The sequence below is a fragment of the Juglans microcarpa x Juglans regia genome, chromosome 7D (assembly GCF_004785595.1).
Source record: "Juglans microcarpa x Juglans regia isolate MS1-56 chromosome 7D, Jm3101_v1.0, whole genome shotgun sequence".
Classification (NCBI taxonomy): Eukaryota; Viridiplantae; Streptophyta; class Magnoliopsida; order Fagales; family Juglandaceae; genus Juglans; species Juglans microcarpa x Juglans regia.
The window spans coordinates 22591138-22607059 of NC_054606.1; the positions used below are offsets into that span (position 1 = coordinate 22591138).

A 15922-nucleotide genomic window follows, 5' to 3' on the forward strand; every position below is an offset into this window, starting at 1 on the left:
TGAATAATGACTAATGAGAAGAATTTTTTTCAAGTAAATTTCATGAGTATAAACTAGTTTTTATAAAAAAGTTGGATCCACGATATATTTTTTCAACTTTTTCAGAGCAGGATCTACTCTTAAGATAATGTATAATGTGATTCAGTTCATTAGATCCCCCAGCATTTGTTTCACGTATCTCTCTCTCTCTCTTTCTCTCTGTGAGATATGGGTCTATCCATCTTATAGCTGCTACATGCTCATATTTGTTACGTAATGGACACCATAAAGCTATGTTCTCTATTGAGAGCATGCGTAAGTTCTAAGTCGCTCAAGCACGCCAAGCTCATCCACCAGAAGATAGTCTCTCTAGGCTTACAGAACAACATCGCTATTTGCAAAAACCTCATCGACTGCTACTTTTCATGCCAATTGTATGATTCTGCAAAGCTTGTTTTCCGAACCATTGATAACCCTTTAGACATCTCTTTGTGGAATGGCCTCATGGCTGCTTACGCCAAAAACTTCATTTTCATTGAAGTTCTTGAACTGTATGAGAGTTTATTGCATCAACAATATTTGAAACCCAATGGTTACAGTTACCCAAGTGTTCTCAAGGCCTGTGGTGGATTAGGTAGGGTTGGTTGTGGGAAGAGGATACATACCCATGTAATAAAAACTGGTTGTCTAATTGATGTTGTTGTGGCCAGTTCTCTTGTAAGCATGTATGCAAAGTGCAATGCTTTTAATTATGCTATACAGCTATTCGATGAAATGCCTGACAAGGATGTGGCTTGCTGGAATACCGTGATTTCTTGTTATTATCAAGATGGGCAAGCTAAAAAAGCGTTGGAATTATTTGAAAGAATGAGGGGTTCTGGGTTTGAGCCTAACTCGGTAACACTCACAACTGTCATTTCGTCGTGTGCAAGGCTTTTAGATTTGGAAAGAGGGAAGAAGATTCACATGGAGCTGATGAGAAAAGCGTTTGTGTTGGATGATTTCACCAGCTCTGCCCTTGTGGACATGTATGGAAAATGTGGTTGTTTAGTCATGGCTATTGAGGTTTTTGAGCATATTCCAAGAAAGACTGTGGTCGCATGGAACTCCATGATTTCAGGATACAGTTTAAAAGGTGACAGCAGATCATGCATTGAGCTTTTTGGAAGAATGAATAAGGACAGAATTAAACCTACTTTAACTACTCTAACCAGCATATTATTGGCTTGTTCGAGGTCTGCCCAGCTTCTACATGGAAAACTCATACATGGATATATAGTAAGAAATGGAATAGAGGTTGATTTCTTTACTGAAAGCTCTTTAATCGATTTATACTTCAAATGTGGAAGTGTTATGTTAGCTGAAAATGTTTTTGAAAAGATGTCCAAGACAAATACAGTTTCTTGGAATGTTATGATTTCTGGATATGTGACCGTAGGCAATTATTTCAATGCTCTTGGCATCTTTGCTGACATGAAAAAGTCTGGTGTCAGACCAGATGCCATTACATATACTAGTGTTTTATCAGCTTGTTCCCATCTAGGAGCGTTGGAGCAGGGTAAGGAGATTCACAGCTATGTCATTGAGACTAAGTTGGAGACAAATGAAGTAGTCATGGGGGCTCTCCTTGACATGTATGCTAAATGTGGTGCTGTGGATGGAGCACTTGATGTTTTTCATCAATTGCCAGAGAGGGATACTGTGTCATGGACGTCAATGATCGCAGCTTATGGGTCTCATGGTCAAGCTTTAGAAGCTTTGAAGCTTTTTCGTGAAATGCAGCAGTCCTATGCAGAACCAGACATGGTTACTTTCCTTGCAGTTTTATCTGCATGTAGCCATGCTGGATTGGTTGATGAAGGTTGCTATTATTTCAATCAAATGATCACCGAGTATGGTATTAAACCAGGAATTGAACACTACTCCTGCTTGGTTGATCTTCTAGGACGCGCTGGAAGACTGCGTGAGGCTTATGGGATTCTCCAAAGAAACCCAGAAGTTATGGAGGATGTTGGATTGTTAAGCACACTATTTTCTGCATGCCATTTGCACAGAAATTTAGAATTGGGTTTAGAAATTTCAAGATTACTTATCGAGAAAGATCCTGACGATCCATCAACTTTTATCATTTTATCAAATATGTACGCCTCCGCTGGAAAGTGGGAGGAGATGCGCAAGGTGAGATCAAAGGTAAAAGAGCTGGGATTGAAGAAGAACCCTGGGTGTAGCTGGATTGAGATTAACAACAGGATCCAACCTTTCTTTGTTGGTGATAAATCACACCCACAATCTGAGATGGTGTATGAATGCCTCGTGGATCTTACCAGTCACATGGGGAAAGGTGAGTTGTTGCCATATAATAGTTTAGTCAAATAATGTACTAATAGAAGCACCTATTCGTTTTGGACCAAGGAGACAGAAATGTGAAAATTCCTGATCAGAGGATCCGATGGAGCATCAAGATCTTTAAGAGGGATAGGATGTGTATGTAACTCTTGGTTCACATTAACTCTACCCGCTGATCAAAGCACGACAGGAGGAAACACACTTCTTCAGCTGATAGCCGGTTCTTGAACAACTTTATCTAATCCAACTTTTGTAGGGACAGTAATATCCATTGTTCATGTGATCTATGCTGAAGCATCTTGTGCTCACCCGGGAATTACTATTCCTTTGCCATCAAAGAAAACACGCATAGATTTATCCCAGAGGTGATACAGGAACAAACAAGCACTTGAAGAAACAAGAATCATCAAAGGAAAGAATAGGAATTGAAACGAAATTGGGAACAAGTATGGTACCATATGTTGAGTTGTGCAGTGCATTCATATAGATTCATTAACGAAAAAATCTATTCATCTTCCCAACTCCCATCATCCCATGATTAAATTTGCCACACAAGCTTCTATTCTTGTTGTTGTGATCATCTTCTTATAAAGCTGCAGAAGATAAGAAATGTTATGCCATCACAATTTTTTGTTAAATCACATTTGTATCATATCGACATTCTAGTGAAACAATCAGTTTAATAGCTTTACATAAAATGATCAAAGAGAGAGAAATGAAAAAGTCATTCATCCATCTAGTTTCAATTTCCCCAGTGCTTAACAATCCATTGGGCTGATTCTCAATTCTCAGCAACCATCCTTTTCTGCGCGTGAAGTCCCTGAATTACTACCTAGAAAATTAGAGTTTTAAATTAAATAAACTCGCAAAACAATCCGTTGTCGTCCAGCGGTTAGGATATCTGGCTTTCACCCAGGAGACCCGGGTTCGATTCCCGGCAACGGAAACATACATATTATTTTTTTTTTCTTGGCTTATTTTTCTTTCTTTACGAGCATTTTGACAAGCAAAAGTAAACTGTAGAGCGACAGACAGTTCATTTCAACTTTCAACTGTCGATGGCAAGGGACAGTTGCTTGGCTAGCGTGACCGCTGGAGTTACAGTTGGTGGTGCTGTTGGTGGCGCCGTCGGTAATCCTCCCCCACCCCACTCCCTAAAACCCAGTTCTTTGGTTGCCTACTTGTTCACCTGTTTCTTTTTTTTTTGGGTCTCGGTTTTGCTCGGGGTTTTTCTAGCACTAGTCTCTGGCGTTGCAAATGCTAAAACCTAAAGGTGTCTCCATCCATTTGGAAGCCAGCTCTTTGTCTAAGACATTACCCACTTCACCACTTCTATAATTTTACAGATGATGACTCGTTATTTCTTATCTAAAAAATTTATTTTTTATACTTAATATTGATCTGGAATAGAGATGACCCAGAAAAAGTTTACGCCCGACTACAAGTTGTATTGAAAGAAAAAACTGAAAAGAAGAAGAGAAAATTATCCTTGAATGCATTCCTCTTATGGTGAATAATAAACAGCACGACCATTAGTATCTTTTATGGATACATCTTTTATCAATTTATGTTAAGAGTTTCTTGATGACGATCCGAGAATATGTATATGTTTATTTTCCTTGAGATCATGGAAGCTCGGGAAATCGCTGAAAATGAATAAGTTTCAATTTATTATCGGTTCTTCGTGCATGTTTCATTAATACTCTTTGAAATGTAGCAAGTCCTGATTTATAATTCTGACACCATTTTTTTTCTAATCATATGCGATGATTATGCAGGTGCTGTGTATGGTACGTATGAGGCTATTAGGTATAAGGTACTTATCTTAAAACTTAAACTCGTGATTGCGTAAACTCACGGTTGACTACTCTTCATCCTGCGTACTAAATAAAATTTGAAGCTTTCTTTCTTCCACTTTGGATATGATCTTTCAAAATGAAGGCTTTCGCGGACTGTGAAAAAGAAAAGAAGTTAGGTGATGTATAATATGGCCATTAGATAGTGTCTTAACATACTATGAAACTTAGATTCAATTTCTAAGTAAAATTTTTTGGGGAAGTGATTCCAAAATCTGATGTTTGTTTCTTGCGTATGTTCTGCATAAAACCAATTAACAGACATTGGAAAGATCTGCTGGCAGCACAACAGCCTCAGGTCAATGTTTTGAAATCATGGATGGTTAATTGATTTGTGGTTTTCTAGATATGAAAAAGTTTAGAATGTTCGGAACAATTATAGTGATTAATTTGGTGGTGTAAGCGGCGGCCGGGGGCGGGGAGTATTGTGGAAGGTTCAAGAGGTGGCAATATCGAACATCGATAAGATCTAAAATATTTGAACTTCACATGTTTTCTTCCTCTTCTTTAATGGTGACTGGTTGGCATTTTAATTTGAATCTTCACCTAGCCCAACCTGGTCTAGCTGCATTCTGTTTTTTATATTGGTTGCTTCTTATTATGTTGATGATACTCCTTTTGTGCGAATTAGTATATGATTAGCACAATCTGAGATATTAGAAAGTGATCTACAATCCATTTTCATACATTCAATTTCAATGTTTGAAAGGCTGATTTTACACTTAATTCAACGGATTTCATTAGCCAGCTCTTTTTTTTAGGTGTTGTAAAATCCATTTGTTAACCCATGTCAGATAGAGATGGTAGTTACTGATAGCACGTTAGTATATAGTGTAATGCATGGAGTAGTTTTTATGTTTTAAGAGTGAAGAGTGTAACTAATAAGCATAGCACCTTTAGATCTTCATGGATTGCACGTTTGTGACTTTACAAATATAGGAGTGTGAACGCTGGCATACAAGGATTGCCATGACTAATATCAGTTGCTGCAGCTGATATTCTAACGATACTTTATTGAATTTTTTAATTTTAATTTCAATTCATCTTATTTCATCTCTCATCTCTGAAAACAAACAAGCTCAAGGCCCAGTCAGATAAATAAAGCAGCGTCTAGTTTCCTCTCTTTCTTGGACGCAGATCATTTTTCTCTCACTTTCCTCTTATCCAAACAAACTCCATCACTTGTTACATTTTCTCTCCTCCGACCAGCTCGTCTTCCTGAACAAACCAGGGTTTTAAAATTTCATTTTCGGAGTTAAATTGGCCAATCACACGAACTCTTCTCTCTCTTTTGACGCCATTTTCATCTCCTATATCTCGCACTGTTTCTGTGTCTCAAAGTCAAAGCTGCCTCAATTATTGGAATCCATTGACTACTTCTCGATCTTCGCTGCGCCTAGAAATGAAGCACTAGTACTGAAATTTAGAGCAGAAACTTTCTGATCCTCAAAAAACAGGAAACTATGCTGAATCTCGACATGATTACTGATTCTGTTTCCTCCTTGGCCTTATTGCAGTGCCTCTTTATCCCACTCTTCCTCTTCATCTTCCACTTCCTCTCCATTTCTACGTTCTCTCCCTCTAAAACTAGCACACCATGCCCCCAGTCTTACCCTATTATTGGAAACCTACCCGGCCTTCTCCGCAATCGCCATCGCTTCCACGACTGGGTCGCCGATATGCTCTCCCAAACCCCATCATCCACCCTCCGAGCTCGCACCTTCCTCAACCTCTCCCATGGAATCTGCACGGCCAACCCTACCAACATCGAGCACCTTCTCCACTCCAACTTCCCAAACTACATCAAAGGTTCTCGCTTCCACGAAGTCCTCACCGAGCTCCTCGGCGATGGCATCTTCAACGTCGATGCCCATCTCTGGACTCTCCAGCGCAAGATTGCCAGCCATGAGTTCAACACCACATCACTCAAACGCTTCATCTCCGACACCGTTGCATCAGAAATCTCGGACCGCCTCATTCCTTACCTCTCTGCAGCCTGCGAGGAGAACAGAGCCATCGATCTCCAAGACGTGTTACAACGATTCACTTTCGATAACATATGTCAGGTCGCATTCGGTGTGAACCCCGTGTGCTTGACTTCCGACAGCATATATCAAAACCTCCCAAGCTCCAAGTTTGTCAAAGCTTTTGATGATGCCGTGGAGATTAGCTCCTGAAGGTTTCTGTCACCGTTGCCTTTACTGTGGAAGCTGGGAAGATTTCTCAATATAGGCTCGGAAAAAAGATACAGAGAAGCCATAAAAGTGATCGACCAATACGCCATGGAAATCATTCGGTCCAAAGAACAAGGAGAAGTAACACGTAAATGTCAAGATCTGTTATCAAGGTTCATGTTCTCGACCTTGAATGTGGAGTTTCAAGATGAAGAACACAAGAGGAAGTTCTTGAGGGACATAATCATAAGCTTCATACTAGCCGGGAGAGACACAACATCCACGGCCTTGACATGGTTCTTTTGGTTGATATCCGGCCATCCTCGCTGCGCTAGTTTAATACACGAAGAGTTGTCGTCGGTGCCGGAAAAAGGGTCGGGAATATTCAGCTACGAGGAGCTGAAGAAGATGGATTACCTACACGCAGCTCTAACAGAATCCATGAGATTGTTCCCACCTGTACCGATCAATTCGAGATTAACGGTGGCCGATGATGTCTTGCCAGATGGGACCCACGTCGGGAAGGGGTGGTTCGCCGATTACTCGGCTTATGCAATGGGGAGGATGGATAAGGTGTGGGGAGAGCACTGTAGGGAGTATAGGCCTGAGAGGTGGTTGGGAGAGGATGGAGCTTTCATGCCGTTGGATCAGTTCAGATTCCCTGTGTTTCATGGAGGGCCCAGGATTTGTTTGGGGAAGGAGATGGCATACGTGCAGATGAAGTCTGTTGCGGCGGCTTTGATGTATGAGTTTGAAATCGTGGCCATTGATGGAGGTGGGAGTGCAGAGAAGATGATGAACCCGCCTTACATGCTATCTTTACTACTTAAGATGAGGGGCGGTTTGCCTGTTAGGCTAAAGAGGAGACACCTGTGACAGATGTCATGTCATTGGTCTTTGTCTTATCTCTAAAATGGATGTTTCAGACTAAAAAATTGCAACTTTGCAGCCTGCTGGCATAAAAAAACATCCAGTTTCCAGACACTCTGGAATAGGACATATTTCCTTTCGTTTCTGTTACCTACCCTGTCCTATTCAGAAAAGCAAGCAGAGCAAAGATGGCATTTTGTATGGAGGAGATGGAGAGCAGATGGAGAGGAGATGTCTGAGGAAAGAGGACATCTGAACATGGCACCCCAGCTTGTTTCCCCATGTGGTGGTACGTGTTGGTGGCAATTTGAAAATTTTTAAGGCTAGGGTTTGTCTTTTTATAAAGAGTAATGTTGGAGAGAAGTTATTGTAACAGTATATATTTTACATTTATTATATGACTACTTCTAATTGATTATTTCTAACACTTATTTAGAAAGATGTATGGTTTAAATAATATCACATTATATGTGTAAAATGGATACTTTTAATAATAATTTATATTTATATTTATTCTTTGAAAAATTATACTTTCGATATTGCTCGGATATTTTAATATTTTTTAATAATTAATGATATTAAAAAATATTTACAAAAATTCAAATGCATTGGGGGCATATCCAATGTACATGCTCGGCGGCTAGATTTTAATTTATTTATTTATTTTGCCTTACAGTGCTGCACGCTCCCTTCACTTAATAATTTGCTGTCAGTTTTATCATTTCCTCTGTCAACACATTTTCGGTAAGATTTGATATAAATAAATGGGCTTCAACTTTTTTTTTTTTTTTTTTTTTTTGCTACGTCCAGTTAAGTATAATTGGTCCTTTTTTTTTACATATGTTATTTTTACACTTTAAAATATTTTTTAAAAAAATGAAAAAAAACACAATATTATTAAAAAATATTTTATTAATAATTAAGTAAAAAGAAGAATAAAAAAGTCTAGCAATAACACCAAACTGTAAGAACTAATGATGAAAATATCATTTTTTTAAAAATTTAAAGCGGCACTACAGCAATCGCTGATTTCCGCTAATTATTTTAGTGTGTTTTTTTCTCATTTTTTTTACATTTATTTTTTAACACTTTTAAATATATATATTTTTTAAAAATTTACAACATCATTAAAAAATATTTTCATAATCCTAAAATTAAGGCTGCGTTTGGATGTTAAACTGAATTGAGTTGAGTTGAGTTGAGTTGAGATGATAAAATATTGTTAGAATATTATTATTTAATATTATTATTATTTTGAGATTTGAAAAAGTTAAATTGTTTATTATATTTTATATTAGAATTTAAAAAAATTGTAATGATAATTTGAGATGAGTTGAGTTTGATTTAGTAAGCAAAGGTACCCTTAAAAAAAAAGCAAGCAGTAGCGGGAGGACTAGCATTATCATTTTTCTAATATAAATTTCACATTTTTAATACACAATTGAGCATGTTCACTAGTATAAATTTCACATTTTATTTTATTTTTATTTTATTCATATTTTTTTAAATATTTTTAAAAAACAAAAAAATATATCAATATATCAATTTAATTATAATAATATTTTTTATTAAATTTAAACCCATCAAATCAAAAATAAAAGTTAAAATAAAATTTAAATAATACTATTTTATATACAATAGTAAATCTATCATTTCTCTTACTTACACTTGCATAAGAGTTTCAAGGAATCATTCCTAGTCCGGTTTTGACCGAACTTCAATATGGTTTTTCTTACGGTTAGAGCTTCGTTTTGACTGGGGCTGATTGTTGAAATTCCTCTTCGATTATTTAACTGCAAATACCCACTCAGTGAAACCTTTCTTGTTGCTCTAGTTTATGTTAATTTGTACGGTGATGATTATGGCCAGTTTGAATGTTAAGTTAGTCTCATTTTATCTCACCTCAATATTTAAATACTATTAAAACACAAATATTTTTTAATTTCAAATCTTAATCTTTTTTTATCTAATCATTACTTTATCATTAAAACTTTTTCAAATTTCAAAACAAAACACAAAAATAATTCAATTTTTTCAAATTCTAAAATAAAAATAATATTAAAAAATTATAATCTAACAATATTTTAACTTTATACTATTTTTATTCAATTTTTTTACTCTCCTTTCCCAAAACTCTATAATTTCTTAACATAAATTATTTCACTATTATTTACAAATTATTTCACTATTAAAAATATAAAAATTCTTGATGTAATGGTAATCTCTAGAGATTGCTATAGAGAAGACAGCCTGTAAACCATTATTGGTAGTGGAAGTTATAACTGGATTAGGTTCTGTGGGTTTTCATTCACATTGGAGAATTTTCCATGTAAAAATCTGTTGTTATCTTGCTTGTGGGTTGCTTGATTTTTTTTATTATGTTTGTAAGATTATTTTTACTAGATTGCCAATTTAATTTGCACAAAGAATGAAAAAAAAAAAAAATATTACTCTATATTTTTTGTGTTCACCCTAACAGTAAGAAATGTAGTAGACAAAGCATCATCATTCATTTCCACTCTAAAAATCTACCGCTCTACAGCAATCACTATGAAAGGCTACAGCTGATTGTAAAAATAGTAAATACCCTACAACTATATCCTTCTTCTTGAGTCACAAACATTCCCAGAAAATTAAAATTAAAATCAAAATCAAATCAGAGATCACTCGTGCTACCCAGAAGCTCACCAAGTCGAATATAAGATTTCTGCCTTCCTTGCTGGAACTCAGGTTCTTGAGTCTGGAGGGATTCAATCTTGCTTAACTGAAGCCCTTTTCCTTATTTGACAAGTGAACAAACCACGCATGAAGAAACTGGTAATCTTGGACAAACTGTACAGCTATGCACCTTAGACGCATTCCTCCAAACCAGACATAAAAATACGAAAAAAAAACCAATGAAATCCGGATGATGCTCAAGAAAACAACCACCTGAATACGTTCTGAAATTCTTCCATCATTGTATGGGATATTATGACCAGAACTGGAAGTGGAGAGTCACCCGATGGGCATCTTTCTCAAAGCTGTTCAAATTTCAGTTGTGCCTTGCCTGCTGATTTGAAGTAATGCAATAGTATCCTCTGAATGGGACAATCTAATACACTTCTTGTCTTCTTAAGCAAACTTCCTCAGGAGGTGTTACTTCTTCCTCTTCATACTTCAGTAATTCCCCATTTCCGCTGCAGAGTCGGGTAGATAATGAGGGGGACACAGGTGCGAAGTTACCTGTCGTTAATTTTACAAGAAAGCATGAAAAGCCAAAATAAATCAAGGCTTGATATGTTGATCCGAAACAGAAGTGAGTGGATGAGAAGAGAAGGGTACAAGTGAATTACACACCTCTAAAAGATGAGCTTCTCTCAAAGTCTTTGGTCGAATGCAATAAGATTGTTCCAGAGAGCACAACAATAAAGCCACATATTTCTGATACTATGGTTCCTCCACTTTGGCCATCCCAATCCTGAGACCATAAGTTTCACCATACAATGCGTTTATCAAGCAGTATTTAAGCTTAAAATATGATACGAGTGTAAAAGAAAAAGGCCAACTACATATACAGGTGATCATAGCGATAGAATGAGAGAAGTCTTTTGTTCACCAGGTATCTGCTCTCAAGGAATGCCAGGCTCATGAAACAGTTTTTACTCAAAACAAGGGCAAGAGTCGGGTTCTAAGGTTTGGTTATAGGATTCTAGTAAACTAGGTACAGCTACTACTTTCAATTGTCAAGTAAGCTAAATGGGAGCAAACGTTTCTCCAACTGTCTATTTCAGATGCACTGACCCTTCAAACTTAGGATTTACAATGAAGGTGTGGACCTGGCCAATAGGTGTAATATTTAACAAGATACTGCTGGATATCATATCCTCTTCTGCAGGTGTCATTTCTAACCCTTTCCAGCCCCAATCAACAAAAAAAAAAAAAAAAAAAAAAAAAAAAAAAAATTTCTCCACTCCCACAAACAAACTGGGTTTGGCAGAAGCTCACAGCAAGTCCAGAAATTGTTAAGCAGAAGCCAAGATTTGTCTGCAGCACTTAACAAAGTGGTATGCTGCATTAAAGGTTGTCTTTGATCAGTTTTAAAATCCATTTTGTGCATACTGAGTTCATGCCGCAAGAAATAGTTTTGCAATGTTGCTTGCTCTGCTTAATAAAGCCAACTTGAAAATGAAGCTAAACTAGTAAAATGAGAACATCCAATCCCAAAAATCAGTACTGACTTGACAATACCTTAAACATAATGACGCTGGCTAGGATTGTCAGTGTTGTGAACATCACGTAGTATATGGGGGAGACAACGGCTGTGTTAAATGTGTCGAGCGCCTAAAACATTAGAGTAAAGTTGTTAGAGCAGATATTTTAGACTAAAAATTTACAACTTTGTAGGCATCAAGAAACATCCAGAAACTCTTGAATTTTGACATATTTCCTTTTACTTGCGCCATTACCCTGACATATTTCAGAAATGCATTATCAATTAGTCACAAGGAAACCGTCTGTATGATCTAGAAGTACTATTAGGTTCAACTCAAGCTCAACAAATCTGATAATGAAAAATGAGCAGGATATGCACGGCAATCACATGATTATTTCTTCTACTAACATTTCAGATGAAAATTTCAAGGAACTTTGCAGCCTGTAACATGCTTTTCTGTTTCGAGGAGTTTTTATACATTCCTGAGAAATCTTGGCAAGTGTATCAAGTAATTTATTGGGCAGTATAAAACACTCCGAACTGTTTCTAACACTTGGTGACATCCCCCAGTTCATTTTACCTCCTTAGAGCAAGTTCCTTCGTAAAATTACATCTGCAAGCTGCTATCCCCAACTACCTTAGTAAGTCACGTGAGGCTGGCGCAAAGGCAATGAGAAAAGATATAATTGGCCACACAATTTGACTAATATCTATTATGGGATTGACTTCTAGGAGGTAGAAGTTTGAAAAAAAAAAATACTTTGATTTATAATGAAAAAAAGGAAGGTGGTAAATGGGATCCACATTGTTTAGTGAGTGATAAGTTTTGCAGTTTATAATCATTTTAAGGGACTCCAATGGTCACATTGACTATTTCTTTTGAATTATAAACTAATATGTGACTTGAGCTTTCCTTGGATAGTTACAGGGAAAAACTTAGGTTGCGTTTGGATGTTGAAGTGAGTTGAGATGATAAAATATTGTTAAAATATTATTTTTTAATATTATTATTATTTTGAGATTTGAAAAAGTTGAATTGTTTATTATATTTTGTGTTGGAATTTGAAAAAATTGTAATGATGAGTTGAGATGAGTTTGACTTCCAAACGAAGCCTAATTTTCTCTCTTGTGAAGTGATGGAAAGCTAGACACAGAAAATTGGAACTAGAAACTTAATTTATTTTCGTATAGTGATACTTGATTACCATGGGACAATAACTGTGACTACTAAGTCTAATGCCTTGTATCCATCAAAATAGATACCATTTTATTAATGCTCAGAACCTGAAAACAAAATTGTCAGATACGGGTATATCCCACATACTTCTCCCACGAATAACTTCATGGGAAAGGGAATATTACTAATACCACACATCAGATTCTGGCATACTTTTTAGTTTGTTTCAATATCCCTAAATTAATTGGAGTAAGCTTAAGTCATCCGATCACTTTGGAAGATCCAAGGCAGTCAACTGTACCTAATTGATGTAGGAAGGAAAGCAAAAGATTGTGGACTATATATTGCTCACAAAACTTTGGGAAGACCACATATCAAGAAGCATATCGAAATTGCGATAGACAAGTATGCACATGTTCTTGAAGGCTTTTCATTAGTTAAATAAGTAGCAAACATGGAGTGAAAAAGAGCAAGAAAGGAAAAAAAAATCAAAGCAATAAAAAGGATAACTTTTATCCAATATTTAGTGTTCCAGGAATTCCGTAGATTCAAAACTTAAAATTATCCTAGCTTGAATTAAACACTGACAACACCATCCCATACTGACCTTATTGAGGTAAATCATCTGGGTGATGACACATGTAGCCACAACCAACATGAAAAACCATGTCTCTGGATATATTAACTGATTCTTTCCCTCGAACGTTAACTTTAGTGAAGTTCCAAGGGCTTTAACACTCATCACCTGCACAATTATTGGTGATTACACTCACAGGAAGAAGAAAAAAAGACTGCATGTGTAAGTTTTGCAATCCAATTTTAGAAGAAGAAACGGCCAAAGAAAATGGGGGCTTCAAAAGCTAAAAAAAATGAACCTATCCGTGGTGTATAAATTATGAATTGGAGAGCTAAGTGGAACTTCCCAGAAGCCTATCCAAAACAAAACAAATGATGGCTTATCTAATAAATAATAAATATATTACTGATTTATACTTATCAAATAAATAAATAAATAAATTACTCCACCAGACCTCCAGAGTTGAGACAAACTTAAAGTCAATACTAAAACTAGTAGAAGGAACTGGAAGTGAAGATATTTAATTAGAGTCTACCAACATTTTATAACAACCATTTCAAATAAGGTAGGATTTCAAACTTCCATTCTGATAGGATTGAATCTTGTTAAATATGTTTAGAAAAAGAACTATTTGATCTTTGTGGAAGTCTGTAGAAGTTCAATAGCATTGTTTGAAACGATTGTGAAACTATTAATGAGAGAGAGAGAGAGTGTGTGTGTGTGTGTGTGTGCGCATCTAACGTTAGAGTACTCGGTCAGGAAAAAAAATAAGCAACTGATAGTTGAAATGATGTACCGAGAGAGAGCCCATCAAAGAACAGATGCCGGTGAAAACTAACACGTTCGTGTGCCCACATTGTGGTGCAAAATGGATGACCAGAATGAAAACCAATACAGTTACAGAGGCCATGTAAAGCAGAAAGGCTGAAACAGAGAGGTCATGTTTAAGTTTATTGAAGTGATATATGCAAAACAAGACACAAAAATGAGGGTAAACTCTTACCTGGTTGAGTTGCCATGCTCCATATTTCCTGAACAGACGTAATGGGATGCTCCTGTGGTGCATGGATAACAATTATGACGGATCCCACAATACACATCACGCAGCCCAAAATTCCAAGCTTGTGTAACTTCTCGTTCAAGAAAAAGTGAGCCAAAACAGCACTACACCATACAATCCGAGTCATTACCAGAACAAAGCAACCGCATTATATGACACTAGAAGAACACATAATTAGCTAAGAAAGAAACTCAAAGCAAGCCAAAAACTTACCTGACAATAATACTTAACGCGCCAAGAGGAGTAACAAGAACTGCAGGGGCAAATGCATATGCAACAAAGTTTGCAACCTCTCCAACAATCACTGTTTCAGAAATCATATAACAAGAGAGATTCTGCAGAAAGTGAGAACAAGACCAAATTCCAATAGAAGTTCACAATATCTGTAGTATGACCCATGATTAATAACGGCAATTGCTATTTAGAAGCAGCCCATCAAATTGAACACCTCGTGCTACCAAAAAGCAGAAAGAAAAATGAAATTACAATTCACAAAATGGAGCACAAAATGACACATGGGAAATACACATATAGTTTGTATAATCCATTATACAAAGACAACAGTTTGCATGACCTAAAAAGGAATAGAAACTAAGCAAATATCACAACAAATCAAACCCATTTTGCTTAGAAAATATAAACAATAAAAGGGAACAAAAATTAAAAACTTACTCGTGATCATTCCCAGCCACCACAGAGGTTCCAAGAGATAAGAATACCCACCAACACCTAAACATTCAAGAAAAGCCCATTAAAGAAAAACCAAAATTAATACCAAAAAAGAATGCAGGAAGAGAAATTCACCCGCTCTGACACCAGAAGTTGCGGCTGCTCTTCTAAGGCCTTTCTTCTTGATGATGAAGCTTGCCCCTATGAACCCACTTGACAGCAAAGCCAAAACAAAGCCTTTCGTATTGTCTCCGGAGAAATCCATGTTGAATCTCTCTCTTGGATCTTTTACTTCTCTTCATCGAAACCTCCCGACCACAAACTTTTTCGGATCATCCTCGTTCGCAAGAGTGACTATTCTGTGTTTTTGGGAAGTCATTCGGGTGACGGCTATGAGCCTATGATATCATGTCTACAACTATGATAAGTTGTTTTGTTTTTTGGCATAACAACTTAATTTTGTTTGCGAGCACTTCGTAGCTGTTTTTCTTTCTCTAAATCGGTTTCAATTAACAATTATTATCCAAATGAAAAAGATAACTTTACAACTATTTTATAATTATTTTATAACTTTATATATAATAATTCATAATTTTATTTTTAATAAAATATGATTTTATTAATTGTCTAAAAATAAATTATAAAATAACTGTAAAAAAATTGTAAGTGCACCATTATTCGAAATAGAAAATGATTCTATGCTTTTAAGATATTAAAAGTGTATTTTAAAATTAATTTAATAAAAAATATTGTACTTCATTTTACATTTTTTTTTGGTCTTAATCACACTAATTTATATTTTTAAGTATCTATTTATTTTTCTAATTGATTTATTAAATTATTTAAAATATTATAATAATAATATTTTTTTAATAAATTATAGAAGATTTTCTTTTTATGGCTTATGAAGTCATCCAAATCATAAATATGTTTGTTCTTTATTGGGACCTTTTTGTAGTTAAGAGAATACAAACAAAAACCGTATTGGCATGACATTTAAATAATAAATATATTCCATT

At 35.9% G+C, this 15922-nt stretch overlaps 2 protein-coding genes, 1 non-coding gene and 1 pseudogene across 5 annotated transcripts; 3 read left to right on the top strand and 1 right to left on the bottom strand.

The window, feature by feature from the left end:
- Nucleotides 1-130: 130 nt before the first annotated feature.
- LOC121238323 (pentatricopeptide repeat-containing protein At5g27110) lies at nucleotides 131-2815 on the top strand. Its single transcript, XM_041135162.1, has one exon. The coding sequence runs from the start codon at nucleotides 256-258 to the stop codon at nucleotides 2353-2355; it is 2100 nt and encodes a 699-aa protein (XP_040991096.1). The 5' UTR covers nucleotides 131-255; the 3' UTR covers nucleotides 2356-2815.
- Nucleotides 2816-3199: 384 nt separating this feature from the next.
- TRNAE-UUC lies at nucleotides 3200-3271 on the top strand. Its single transcript has one exon. It is a non-coding gene; the product is annotated as a tRNA-Glu (tRNA).
- Nucleotides 3272-5497: 2226 nt separating this feature from the next.
- On the top strand, nucleotides 5498-7279 carry LOC121239180 (annotated as a pseudogene).
- Nucleotides 7280-9662: 2383 nt separating this feature from the next.
- LOC121239181 (probable magnesium transporter NIPA6) lies at nucleotides 9663-15344 on the bottom strand. 3 transcript variants are annotated; one of them, XM_041136336.1, is made up of 9 exons: nucleotides 15039-15342; nucleotides 14907-14963; nucleotides 14448-14538; nucleotides 14178-14338; nucleotides 13971-14098; nucleotides 13205-13342; nucleotides 11456-11548; nucleotides 10565-10685; nucleotides 9663-10450 (listed from the first exon to the last, which is right to left on the bottom strand). In XM_041136336.1, the coding sequence occupies exons 1-9, from the start codon at nucleotides 15166-15168 to the stop codon at nucleotides 10320-10322; spliced, it is 1050 nt and encodes a 349-aa protein (XP_040992270.1). In that variant the 5' UTR covers nucleotides 15169-15342; the 3' UTR covers nucleotides 9663-10319. The 3 variants fall into 3 exon arrangements, with proteins under 3 accessions (XP_040992270.1, XP_040992272.1, XP_040992271.1); XM_041136338.1 differs by having other exon boundaries at nucleotides 14448-14569; nucleotides 15039-15122; XM_041136337.1 differs by lacking the exons at nucleotides 9663-10450; nucleotides 10565-10685 and adding an exon at nucleotides 10697-11276 and having other exon boundaries at nucleotides 15039-15344.
- Nucleotides 15345-15922: the final 578 nt, after the last annotated feature.